Consider the following 13,295-nt stretch of genomic DNA (forward strand, 5'->3'; position numbering starts at 1 on the left):
ACGAACTTTTTTTTCACGAAAAAAACGGACGAAAAAACCATACCGGGAGCACGGTTTTTTCCCTTTCCGAAAGAGGCACGCCCGTGCCTCTCGCGTAATCACAACCGCGCCTCTCGTGGAAGCAAAACCGTGACTCTCGTGGAAAGAAAAAAAACAGAAAACGCGTTTTTTTCCCTTTCCAAAAGAGGCACGCCCGTGACTCTCGCGAAAGCACAACCGTGCCTCTGGCAAAAACAAAACCGTGACTCTCGCGAAAGAAAAAAAAACAGAAAACACATATTTTTTTCGTTTCCGAGAGGCACGGCCGTGACTCTCGCAAAAGCACAACCGTGCCTCTCGCGGAAGCAAAACCGTGACTCTCAAGCAAAACCGTGACTCTCGCGAAAAAAAACAAAAAACGCGTTTTGTTTTTTCCGTTTCCGAGAGGCACGGCCGTGACTCTCACGAAAGCACAACCGTGCCTCTCACGGAAGTAAAACCGTGACTCTCGCAAAAGAAAAAACAGAAAACGCGTTTTTTTTTCGTTTCCAAAAGGCATGGCCGTGACTCTCGCTAAAGCACAACCGTGCCTCTTGCGAAAAAAAACATGAATTTTCATGAAAGAAAAAGAAAAGTAAACACGTTTTTTCGCGCAAAAAAAATTTTCAACAAATTTTTTTGGTCGAAACGCTAAGGAAGACCGGGGGAAAACCAAAACGTCGAAAAAACCCGGAAAAAAACCGTTTAAAAAGCCGAAAACGCGTGCGGAAAAATAAAAAAAATCCGGAGGGAGCGTCCAGAGCGCGACACGTGGCGAATGGCTGAGAGCGCGCCAAGTGGCGCTGATCGTTGCGAGGCTCCCGAAGGAGCGCTCGTTAACTAGTTGCTCCCCTGAAGACCCAGTAATTCCCTATTGGACGATCGTTGCGGCATAATTTCAAGCGGGATCGAGTGCACTGGACCGGCCCAATTGCGTGATTTGTTACGTTCAGTTTTAGGAACCGTCTAGCAGGTCTGGTTTTATCAGTTTTGGGAACCTTGCAGAAGGTTCTCTGAAACCGGATTTTTATTGTTTCTTTTTTCTATTTCTTTTTATTCTTATTTTGAATTTTTTGTTTTTGTTTTTTGTTTTTCTTTTATTTTTCATTTTCCCTTTTCTGTTTCTCCTTTTATTTTCTTTCCCTTTTTATTCTCTTTTTCAACAAATGCTCAGAAATTTTATAATGTCGCCATTTAAATTTTTTGTTACAAATTCTGAAAATTTTGGAGAATTAAAAAAAAATCCCATTTTCAAATTTTGTTTGCAATTTTTTAAAATGTTCATGTTTTGAATTTTTTTCACAAATTAAAAAAATGTTCTCCAACTTCCAAAAATGTTCCGACTTTCCAGTTTTGTTCACGAATTTGAAAGTTCTTCATGTTTCAAAATTCATTCTGAAACTCAAAAAAAGGTCTGGGAATTTAAAAAAAAAATCGCATTTTTATTTTTTGTTCACGAATCTAAAAAATGTTCCGGAATTCAAATAATATTTCAGCTTTCTGAATTTCTTCACAAATTTAAAAAATGTTCAAGTTTACCAGTTTTGTTCGCAAATACAAAAAGTGTTCACGATTTGGATTGTTTTTTATTTTCAAAAAATGTTTGTGTTTTCAAGTATTTTCCTGTTTTTCAAAAAATGTTCATGTTTCTAAAAAAATGTTCTTAAATTCAAAAAGTGTTTATTTATTCAATTTTGTTCCTCTTTCTTCAATACATGTTGTGTTGCAGAAAATATTTATTTTTTCCAAAAACAATCAAGTTCAAAATTTCAAAATAAGTTGAAATCTATCGCGGCTGATAGTTCATATAAACTCAGATGCCATCTTAGACAATTAGTTGTAGGTGGTATAGTGCCTAGCGACGTAGTAAGTTGTTGCAAGGTCCTGGGTTCGATCCCTTCCAGGCACTTAAGTTTTTTTTTTTGGATTTATCACATGTGTCCAGTTGTAGTTCACTCTAAGCTGGGCGAACCCCCTGTGTGGCGCGCGTCTGTTGGGCGCAACACGCATCACATAGGAGGTCCCGCTGAATAGGGTGCCCGCCGCACCAGGGTGTGCAAAACCAAAAAACAAACCGAACCAAAACTTCGGTTTTTTTGGGTTAGAAACTGAAAAACATATTGTTAAACCAAATTTACGGAAATTGAGGGTTTTTTGGGTTCAAAAGTGTAATTGGCTGGTATAGTACATTACTTTCTAGACCATTTAGTGCTTCATAGGGATAAAAAAAACTCAAAGCTCGCGAGCTAAACGAGTAGCTCGTGACTCGGCTCAAATCGACTCGAACTCGAAGAATAACGAGTCGAGCCAAGCTTTATTTTAAAATCGTTTATAGACCAAGTTAAACGAGCCGAGTTCACAAGTACTCGTGTAACTCGTTAGGCTCGGTATAAAAATTAGACACCCAACACCACCTTGCATCCCAGGCCAGTCCTATAGGCACAACACAGGGCCCATCCGCATAACACTAGGCCAAACCGCCCAAGAGACACAAGCCATGATTCCTCTCCTTCCACCCCTAGTGAAATAGCGAGAGATTAGTGTGTCAATTCCCCTCCTGTCTCCTCTGTTTCTGAACGTGAGTTCACGATGCCGACAGTGCCGCATAAACTCACCTCTCGGGTCATGTACATGTTATTAACTTGCTGATTATTGTGGTCATGTACCATTGTATGTGGAATTGTGATCATGTACATGTTACCAACTTGATGATTATTGATGATTATTGTAGTCATGTACATGTTACTGACTTGCTGACATGTTGATGCTACTGACAATTATAAGTTAAGCTACTTACAATTGTTTGTAAACATCGTACATGCTTAATATGTACATGTTACATTCTCAATTAATTTTTTTTATCATATTCATAAGGTTTTGTGTTCATACCTATAATGAGCTTAACAAGCTAAACGAGCTAGCTCGCAAGCTATACGAGTCGAGCCAATCTTGGATTTGAGCTCGCTATAGTAACGAGTCGAGTCGAGCTAGCTCGTTAACGAAACGAGCTCTAGCGAGCCGAGCCGACTTGACTCGGCACTCATGAAAGTAGTCACACCCTAAAGCTGGAAAGTTCAAGCAAAAGGTTTCCCTCTTTTTGAAGCTTTTGTGAGAATTGCATGATGGCCAGTTATCGATTTCATTCATATACTCATGTCATTGCTTTACGTTTGTTTAGTCTGCCGCCCGCATTGATGGCACAAGGTTACCGAGACGTCTCCTCCGACGCCACCCGTCCGTCCCTCTGGCGCCCATCGGTGCTATATAAACCGCTGCCCTACTTCCCCGGCCATAGCCACAGTCATCCCTCTCCGCACCACTTTCCGCCGTGGAACCCTCCGCCGCCAAAGCTCTCTAGGGCGGGATGACGTCGGAGCAGAAGAAGGCCATGGCGACCATTGCTGCCGACTGGCAGGCCGGCAGGCAGCCAGAGGACGCCTCCGACGATGACGTGCAAATGGAGGATGCCTCCGACGACAAGCCAACACCACCCTTCTCCTCCACTCCACCCTCGTTGGTGCATTGCACCATGACCATCGCGGAGGCCCGTGCCCATTATATGGACATGGTGCGGGCCGAGCGGGAGGACCAGTTCCGAAAAGCGTAGGCCGACGCCGACGCCAACTACAACCACAACCTCCTCCAGGAGCATATGCAGGCGGATGAGCAGGTCGCTGCCGGCAGGGCGGTCGCGCCGGACGCGGTCCTGCCGAAGCAGGACGCGATGCTCGATTCCTACCGCTCCGCCCGCAAGATCTGCCTCGCCCGCTGGCGGTACCGGCAGCAGGTGGTGGAGGTGGCGGCCGCCGGCAAAGAGTTCGACGACGAGGCGGGTGAGCGGAGACACCGACGAGGAGGAGGTCGTGCCCCGACGCCACGACCACGAAGAAGCCGGCACGTTCGCGTGCGCCACCGACAGCGAGGAAGAGTAGTGCATGGTAGGTCACCGCTGCTCGTGTCCAAGGAAGGCCACCGCTCCTCCCCTCCCATCGACGCCAAGCTTGGTGGGCTGAGCATGTTCAACCGATTAGTCGCTTGGCGGCGACAAGGAGGCGGACAACTTCAGTTCTCGGGGCTCCGGAGGCGGAGCTGGAGAGCGCCGAGGCAGAACTGGAGACGGTGAAGCTTCAGTTCTCGGGGCTGATGGTCGGACACGGGGACCAGACACCGACGATCATTTATATTATGTACTACCTCCGTCCGAAAAAGCTTGTTCCTTAAATGGATGTCTAGCACTAACCTGGTGCTAAATACATTCATTTGAGGGACAAACTTTTTCGGACGGAGGGAATATTAATTATACTCCAGAGGCCGCCTAGGACCGCTTTGATGTATTTGTAATAAAATCCGGTATGTTTATATGAAATTCGGTATGTTTATATGATATCTGGTCGTGTTTATATTAAATCCAGACTTGTTTGAACAAATTTCGTCCCGTTGATTTGAATTTTTGTGAAAATGTATGCGGCTACAGTTGGATGGTCGCCTCCCGCATCTGTCTCGGCAGACCGTCACCCCGTGTCCGCGGACGGATGCAGGAGGATTTTTGCCTCGGAGATACCCTTATATAGTTCTCGGGTAATATAATAGTGGTAAATAGGTTAAAAAAACCTTGGACTAACCTAAGTTAAGGCAGATCATGCTTTCTTCGATCAGAACATCTCACACTCAGAAACAAAATATACATCAAAGATTCAAAACATCTGAGTTTTAAGAGTAATTAACACGACAGAACATGTGAATAGACATATGATTACATTTCCAGACATCAGGTCCGAGCATGATATGTTTGCCGATGGAACTGAATTGAAATTCAGCCACAGAAAGAGCAAACGTCCAACACAGGCATTTCACCACAACCCTAAGAAAGCAGCAACATTAATTCCGCTAGAGATCGAGGCAACTAAGACCTATCATAAGATGCACCCTCACGCATGAACTCCATGATGGCATCATCAATTCCCGCCACCGCCATCTCAAAATCCGAGAATCCAGCGGGACTAGTACTAGTGGCGGCGGCGGCGGGCATGGCCACCATCTGGCGCCGGCACATGGGGCAGCTCCCCTTGACGCGCAGCCACCTCTCGACGCACCGCCCGTGGAACCGATGCCCACACGGCGTCTCCTTCCACGCGCCCGTCGCCGCGTTGTCATCGTCGTCGTCCTCCATGCAGATCGGGCAGCCCTGCCCGTCGGACGGCGCACCCACGGTCTTCAGCGCCTCGGCCACCGCCTCGCCCAACGCCGGGTCATCTGGAGCATCAGGGCCGTCTGTGTCCGCCATGGCCAAATCGGAATTAAAAGCGACGCCAGTAAGCTCGCAAAACAGCGCGTCGGCGTATGCTTGCTGCTGCTGTTGTTGTCGCAGCAGGTGCATGTTGTCGGCGCCGTCCTGGGCGATGCCTTGTGCTAGGCCCTCGTCTAGTGATTGCAGCGCTCGGTAGAACAAGTCGTCGGCCGCGATGTCCATGGCCATGGCAGGCGACGCCATCAAGGAATCGCGCGACTGCATGCGCGGGACAAGTCGATCGACGATTCCTCTCGCGTACGTACGTAGGAGTTGGAGTTGGAGTTGGCCAAGTGAGATTGGATCGGGAGGAGATGTTTGGGGGAAGGGAAGGGAAGGGAAGGGAAGGGAAGGGACGGGATGGGAGCGATTGTGCGACTATGCTATGCGTCTGCCCGTGTGGTATATTTGTAGTGGCATCGCCTTCAATCTTGTCGCGGGCTAGATTTTCACGTGACTACTTGCTAGTACTACAATCGAGTCCGTTGTTCTGTTGGAAACTGAATACGCAACAGCGGAATTCGCTATATGACGCACGCTGCGTCAAATTGCTGACGAATCGCACATGCACGAACAGAGTGAGCCGGCCCACTTAACGCAAGCACACGCTTCCTGTTTAGGGCCGTTCTGGAAGACTTTCTCCGGTTCTTCTAACTGAGTTTTCCCTGTTTCTGTTTCTTTACTGCTTGATCTGGTTTTCTTACTGGTTTTGCTTTTCATTTTTTTCTCGTTTTTTCTGCTTATTTTCTCATGTTTTTTTCGTTTGTTAAGAATATTTCACAGTTTTAAAATATGTTCGTGATTTCATTAAAAAATGTTCATGATTTCCAAAATATGTTTGAATTTTTTTAAAAAATGTTCTCGTTTCAAAAATTGTTCACAGATTCAAAAAATATTCATGTTTCCAATATTTTGTTCACAGTTTCAAAAAATGTCCCATTATCGAAAATTTGTTCACATATTCAAAAAATGTTCATGATTATCCAAAAAAGTTCACATATTCAATAAATGTTCGTTTGTTTATTTTTCTTCTGAAATTTGAAAAGTGTTCGATTTTGAAAAAAATACTTCCTTTGAAATAATGTTTGTGTTATGAATTTGACAAAATGTTCGGATCTCACATTACCTTTAGGTTCATACGCAATATTAAACCAACAAAGCCCATTAATCCCGTTGGCTAGCCGTGCTCATAAGCAATAGGAGGTTGCATATTCGATCCCTCATTTGAGCACTCATTTTTGGGATTTTTCACTGTGTTATGCCAATGGGCTGGCCCAGTTGGAGTTGCATGTGCGTCCGCTCGGCAATTCGCCGCAACGAGTGGCACATGGGAGTGTCCCGCAACATCGCCTTGTATATGCATGCAGGCTACCACGATACAGTTCCGCTATTTGGTCCGGCATGCGGCTTTTGTCACTCTCTTCCTACTGGAAAAGGTCCATTTTAAACCTTGAACTCGTAGAGATCGGGCGGAACGAACCCTAAAGTCGAAATCCCGGTCAATCGCACCCTGAACTATGCAATCCCGGTCTAAACCGAACCCTGACATCGTTTGAGGCATAAAAACGCTGACGTGGCAAATGTCAACCGGGATTCGTATGGTGCGCTGGGCTGCTTTAGTCTTTTTTGTTCAAAAACAAAAATTCCAAAGGGCGCACATCCTGCTCCCGCCTGTACCGGCCCGCTTTAGTTGTTTTTTGTTAAAAAACAAAATTTAGCGCTCGACCATGGCTCGAACAGAAGACCACTTGTTGTTGATCGATGCAACTAACCTCCAGGACACCACATGCGTTGTGTTCACCTACTCCCCTTTTCTAAATTTTTTTCTTTCCTTTTCTTTTTATTTTTCATTTCCCCTTTTCTTATTAAATTCGCTAACCTTGTTTGAAATCGACGAACTTATTTTCAATTTTGCATATTGTTTTCAAATCCTGTAACTTTTTAATTTTTTTGAACGCTCAAATTATTTTATAAAATATATAAAAACCGGTGGCCATCTTAGTAGGAAATAGCAAATAAAAAAAAGAACCTCATGAACCAGATTTTTAGAACAAAAAAAAATGACTTTTGAAAAAAAAATGTTCACGGATTTAGATAAATTTCTATGATTTTGAAAAGAAGTTCACACATTTTCAAAAGGAAAGTCCACAGATTTGGAAAAAAAATTCTCAAGCCTTCGCTGAAGGGAGCCAGGAATTGGGCCGGCCCATTTCGAGCTATTGAACTTCATGCACGCGGAATAAATCATTAAAAGTGCTGCGCGAAAGACTCGAACACGTGACGTCCTTCTCGTTAGGAAGAGGAGGGTGGCGCTGGCTCATCGTCGGAGCGTCCTTCATTTGCACGTCGTCGCCGGAGGCATCCTCCGGCTGCCGGTCGGCAACAATGGCCGCCATGGCCTTCTTCTGCTCCGACGTCAGTCCGTCCCAGAGACTAGGGTGTTTGTTCGTGTTAAAGTTTCTCTTGATCAAAACAAAGTTGCGCATTGTTTAGCAAATTATGGTAGATCTGGGGATAGTACTACGTGCTGGATTAACCAATCCAATCCTTTTATTTCTGAACTTGTTGCTAAGGATTGTAATTATGTGAGTCTGGAATAAAACACCATATTTCCATCGGGAAAAAAGAGCCCAACCATAGTATGAGTATCTAGTCTAGTCTAGTTTGTAAATGTGAATATTTCAGATAGCAGCCCATGTGGGCCAAGCCTTTTCAGTAGCCGCCCCCGCACATGGGACTGGATTCAGTGGATATTGAATTGGCATTCCTCTATATTCAAATAACATCCAGCGCCAATAAGGACACCCGTGTTCCCTTTCGTATTTGATTTAAGAAGTTGCCGGCGGCCATGGCAACTCGGGTCACCAACCGTGTCGTTCAATCCGAAGAGGCTACAGGGGAAAGAAGCCGCCGCCAGGAGGAAGAGAACGGAGCGAGCAGCCATGGCCGCCAGGAACTTCTTCGTCCGATCCCCCACAGAGGAGGAATCCAGCGCCGCCATCCGAGGTACCCAGAGGAGGAAAGACCATCTCCCACTCTCTCTTTCAGTTCCACCACCGTCCCGGATCCATCTGGAAATCAATGCTGTTAATTCTGTACTTTCTCCTTCTTATGCTTGTATCCTGCGTACGTGTTCTTGTTGCAGAGGCTGTCCTGTTGGGAGGGAAGAACGCCGCCATTGCTGGCACCGTGGTTGCGGTTCCCACGGTGCGTATTTCTGTGCTGAATTCTTGTGTGCATGCTCGCATATGTCCTGACTTCTGTCAGATTTGATCTTGTGCAGTTCGTTGCCTGCCGTGTCCTTCCTTGGGCCAAGCACAATCTGAACTACACCGCGCAAGCGCTCATCATATCGACAGGTACCATGCCACTGAATGATTCAGCCATCCTAATCACTTGATCAGTATCGGTGTTCTAGCTTCAGAGAGTAGAAGGTGATACCGTACGTTAGATTGATGATGAAAGCCATTTCTTCAAGGATCATGCGTATTGCTTTACCACCATTGGATTTGAAGGTCGTCTGTAGCTCAAAAGAAAGATCATTGTTGTTTGTCATGCTCATGCAACACAGAATTGGGAGTTTACTGAACTGAACAATAATATCCCTGTTTATTGGACAGCGTGTGTCGCCGGCTTCTTCATCACCGCGGATAAAACCATTCTACGGAACGCAAGGCAAAACACCATCGGGAGGATCGACGAGTCGACTTGATCCAGGACTGTATAGAATCGCAGGCCCTCTGTTCCATGCATGAGGAGACGTCGGATTTCAGTTTCAGTTTCTCTGTGCCTTGTAGTGTAAGGAAGACTAAAAGAGAGTTGTTGCTTTCTAGGGCAGTGGATTCCGTTTAGGGATGGCAACGGGGCCCATACCCGTCAAACCCGTGGGGATTTCATCTATTAGGGGGTGGAGATGGACGAAAAACATCCCCATGAGGATATTACCAAACTATTTTATTCCCCATAGGGTACAACAGGGATGGGGACGATATCCTATTCCCCAGACCCAATACTCATCGAGGACCCGGTTAGTAACTGTGATATTGCGGTCAACCTTAAAATTTTCACAAACAAACTTGCAAAAACAAAAAAAAGCTCTGAAAAAAACCTTAAACCTATCTCATCCTCACTTCAGCTGCCACCATGACCAAGAAGTCAATACGACCTAGATAGGCATTAGCAGGACAAGGTAAATACCATGTATGTATGTTGATTATAGGGTGTCATATTATGTATATGAGTATTTGTTTATAAGGATGGGGACCCTAATGGGGCCCCGTTCTCCAATGGGGCATTGGTATGGGGAAATTTCAACCCTCCCCAGTCATGTAAACGAGGATGAGGATAAACTGATAGGGAAAAGATAAAGATGGGGATGTTGTAGATATCCCCATAGAAAATTGTCCCCGTTGCCATCCCTAATTCCGTTTGCTCTCAGTTGAAAGTGGAATAAAAGATGGAATGTTTTCCTTGTGCCCGTGCGAAGTGTGAAGTACGGAAAAACAAAAAACAAAAAAAAGTGTCAAGTACGGTGCGGTATAATGTATTCGGAGTAGGTTTTGATCAAGTGGGCTCTGGATCTGATCCGTTTCTGTTGTTTGGGATGTGTTTATTATTTTTGAAACTTTAATGGGAGTACCTAGAACTCATTTAGATGAGACATAATTTGGTCTCATTCACCTGAAAAATAAGAACAGATACAACTCACGTCAGCACACATGCATCTTATAGCATCACATCCAATGGCTATAAAATGTGAATGAGACCAAATTATATCTCATCTAGATGAGTTCTAGCAAAACTGAACTTTAATTGGGTTGGGTGTTTGTTCGAAATCACTAGTTGAGGAGTACTCGTTGCAAAGATCCCCAGGTTGCGACAAGTGGCGCACATGCAACGCGCCACTTGTCGCAACCTGAGAGTTTTCCCTTCTTCGTAGATCCATTTATTCAAAACGTTTTATCTCTCAAACCGTGCATCCAAATCTCAAACCGCTTTCACCGTTGGATTCCTTGCGTCGAGATCTTCAAAACTAGATCCATGTTGATAGGTTTTGACGAATTTTTTTCACGAAAAAACCAAACCGGAAGCACGGGTTTTTTCCCTTTCTGAAAGATGCCTCTCACGAAATCACAACCGTGGCTCTCATGGAAGCAAAACCGTGACTCTCGCGGAAGGAAAAAAAAAGAGAAAACACGTTTTTTTTGTTTCCGAGGAGGCACGGCCGTGACTCTCGCGAAAGCACACCCGTGCCTCTCGCGGAAGCAAAAACGTGACTCTCGCGAAAGGAAAAAAACAGAAAACGCGTTTTTTTCGTTTCCGAGAGGCACCGCCGTGACTCTCGCGAAAGCACAACCGTGCCTCTAGCGGAAGCAAAACCGTGACTCTCGCGAAGGGAAAAAACAGAAAATGTGTTTTTTTCCGTTTCCAATAAGCACGGCCGTGACTCTCGCGAAAGCACAACCATGCCTCTCGCGAAAGCACAACCGTGTCTCTCGCGGAAGCAAAACCGTGACTCTCGCGAAAGGAAAAAACAGAAAACGCGGTTTTTTTTAATTTTCGAGAGGCATGGCCGTGACTCTCGCGAAAGCAAAACCGTGCCTCTCGCGGAAGGAAAACCGTGACTCTCGTGAAAGGAAAAAAAGGAAACACATTTTTCACGCAAAAAGAAATTTTTTTTCGAAAAAAAATTTAGTCGAAAAGCTAAGGAAGACCAGTGGAAAATCAAAACCTCGAAAAAACCCAGAAAAACCGAGAGATCTGGGCAACTTTTAGGCAGATGTGAGGCGGAAAAGAATTCTATGAGACCATGTCTCACGCGAGACCCATCCTGATGGATGACACTTGGCATTCACAAATCACAAAGCATCCACTTGAAATCAGGGGGAAGCGATTAGATGCTTTGTGATTTGTGAATGCCACGTGTCATCCATCAGGGCGGGTCTCACCTGCTAACCGTGAGACCTGGTCTCATATAATTTTTTCCATGTGAGGCACATGCCTGAGACCTGGTCGTATTCTGGCAGAGAGATCCATGCGGCGGGCTTTGCGTCCTTAGACCCCGTGCGCATGCAGCAGCAGTCAGAATCTTTTACAGATTTTGTTTTTACGCAAAGGACCCTAACATTAAAATAAACAACAAACAGTACAAAGCACCTCAACAAAAACTGATTTGTAAGCATGCATTAATTTTCCATGATATTATTTTTTACAATGGCAAAGTTTACAAAAAAGTGATTTCTAAGAAAGCATAACAAATCTGCCATGGCAAAAAAAAAATTGCCATGGAAACAATTATGTTCAGAAAGATGACATGGCAAAAATTACCAGGACAATAAAATAGAATGCACAAAATACAAACAACCACATGGAACATATGAATTTTAGTTGCCATGTTCATATGTAGAGTGAAAAGTTGAAGCAGAAAAATATGACAAGAAAATTGCCATGTCAGATTCATATAAAAAATTAACATGGTAATTAATTAAAATTTGCATGGAAGATAGCTCACGGCCACATAGTGAATATATTCATCTTGATGTACTCAATCCATTCAAATTTCATAATTCAATTCTCATCAATTAAAATGGAGGGCAAAAGACTATGATCCAGATCCAAGTTACAAAGAGTCCGAGTGTTTTTAACATTTTCTTCAAACCAAATAGGTCAGGCCAGTATACGCTACTGACCTCAGGGTCGTTGTAGATGAGCTTGAGCTGGTTGTCATTGTCAAAGTAGAATGTATACAACCCCGAGTAGAGCAAACCAAATAGCTTCGAGCAAAGAGATCGAAATCTGCGGGTTTGAGAGCAAGAACACGAGAGAGAGAGAGAGAGAGAGAGAGAGAGAGAGAGAGAGAGAGCAATGGTGAATATTTTCTGGAGGTAGGTGATTATGTGGTGTGAAGGGATAAGTGAGGGAGCCCACGTAGGCACCACAACCCATCAGGGCACGCCTGGGGGTCCTGGCGCAACCAGGTGGGTTGTGCCCACCTCGTGCACCTCCCTCTGATATTATTTGCACCAAAAATTCTTAAATTTTCAGAGCATTTTGAGAACTTTTATTTTTGAGTCATTTTTTCATTGCACGGGAAATTCAGAAAACAGACAAAACAGGCCATTTTATTTTATTTAACTTAATAAAAACAAAAAACAAAAGGTAGAGACAGAAGGTAGTGCTTACTAAATTCTGAAGGAAATATGCCCTAGAGGCAATAATAAAGTTGTTATTTATATTTTCTTATATCATGATAAATGTTTATTATTCATGCTAGAATTGTATTAACTGGAAACTTAGTACATGTGTGAATACATAGACAAACAGAATGTCCCCAGTATGCCTCTACTTGACTAGCTCGTTAATCAAAGATGGTTAAGTTTCCTAGCCATAGACATGTGTTGTCATTTGATGAATGGGATCACATCATTAGAGAATGATGTGATGGAGAAGACCCATCCGTTAGCTTAGCACTATGATCGTTTAGTTTATTGCTATTGCTTTCTTCATGACTTATACATGTTCCTATGACTATGAGATTATGCAACTCCCGAATACCGGAGGAACACTTAGTGTGCTATCAAACGTCACAATGTAACTGGGTGATTATAAAGATGCTTTGTAGGTGTCTCCGATGATGTTTGTTGAGTTGGCATAGATCGAGATTAGGATTTGTCACTCCGTGTTTCGGGGAGGTATCTCTGGGCCCTCTCGGTAATGCACATCACTATAAGCCTTGCAAGCAATGTGACTAATGAGTTAGTTGCGGGATGATGCATTACGGAACGAGTAAAGAGACTTGCCGATAACGAGATTGAACTAGGTATGATGATACCGACGATCGAATCTCGGGCAAGTAACATACCGATGACAAAGGGAACAACGTATGTTGTTATGCGGTTTGACCGGTAAAGATCTTCATAGAATATGTACGAGCCAATATGAGCATCTAGGTTCCACTATTGGTTATTGACCAGAGAGGTGTCTCGGTCAT

General features: G+C 44.3%; 2 protein-coding genes across 2 annotated transcripts; one reads left to right on the plus strand and one right to left on the minus strand.

Moving 5' to 3' along the window:
- Positions 1-4,615: 4,615 nt before the first annotated feature.
- Positions 4,616-5,644, minus strand: LOC141027282 (uncharacterized). The gene has a single exon (XM_073504272.1). The coding sequence runs from the start codon at positions 5,528-5,530 to the stop codon at positions 4,922-4,924; it is 609 nt and encodes a 202-aa protein (XP_073360373.1). The 5' UTR covers positions 5,531-5,644; the 3' UTR covers positions 4,616-4,921.
- Positions 5,645-8,149: 2,505 nt separating this feature from the next.
- LOC109755313 (early nodulin-93) lies at positions 8,150-10,063 on the plus strand. The gene is made up of 4 exons (XM_020314226.4): positions 8,150-8,311; positions 8,451-8,512; positions 8,589-8,664; positions 8,926-10,063. The coding sequence occupies exons 1-4, from the start codon at positions 8,248-8,250 to the stop codon at positions 9,015-9,017; spliced, it is 294 nt and encodes a 97-aa protein (XP_020169815.1). The 5' UTR covers positions 8,150-8,247; the 3' UTR covers positions 9,018-10,063.
- The last annotated feature ends 3,232 nt before the right edge of the window (positions 10,064-13,295 follow it).

Source organism: Aegilops tauschii, chromosome 7 (assembly GCF_002575655.3).
Source record: "Aegilops tauschii subsp. strangulata cultivar AL8/78 chromosome 7, Aet v6.0, whole genome shotgun sequence".
Lineage (NCBI taxonomy): Eukaryota > Viridiplantae > Streptophyta > Magnoliopsida > Poales > Poaceae > Aegilops > Aegilops tauschii.

What these genes read in the sequence shown, in the direction of transcription:
- LOC141027282 (XM_073504272.1), bottom strand. Translation starts at nt 5,530, where the DNA reads ATGCAGTCGCGCGATTCCTTGATGGCGTCGCCTGCCATGGCCATGGAC.
- LOC109755313 (XM_020314226.4), top strand. Translation starts at nt 8,248, where the DNA reads ATGGCCGCCAGGAACTTCTTCGTCCGATCCCCCACAGAGGAGGAATCC. An exon ending in ATCCAGCGCCGCCATCCGAG is followed by an intron (nt 8,312 to 8,450) that starts GTACCCAGAGGA and finishes TTCTTGTTGCAG; the next exon opens with AGGCTGTCCTGTTGGGAGGG. An exon ending in CCGTGGTTGCGGTTCCCACG is followed by an intron (nt 8,513 to 8,588) that starts GTGCGTATTTCT and finishes GATCTTGTGCAG; the next exon opens with TTCGTTGCCTGCCGTGTCCT.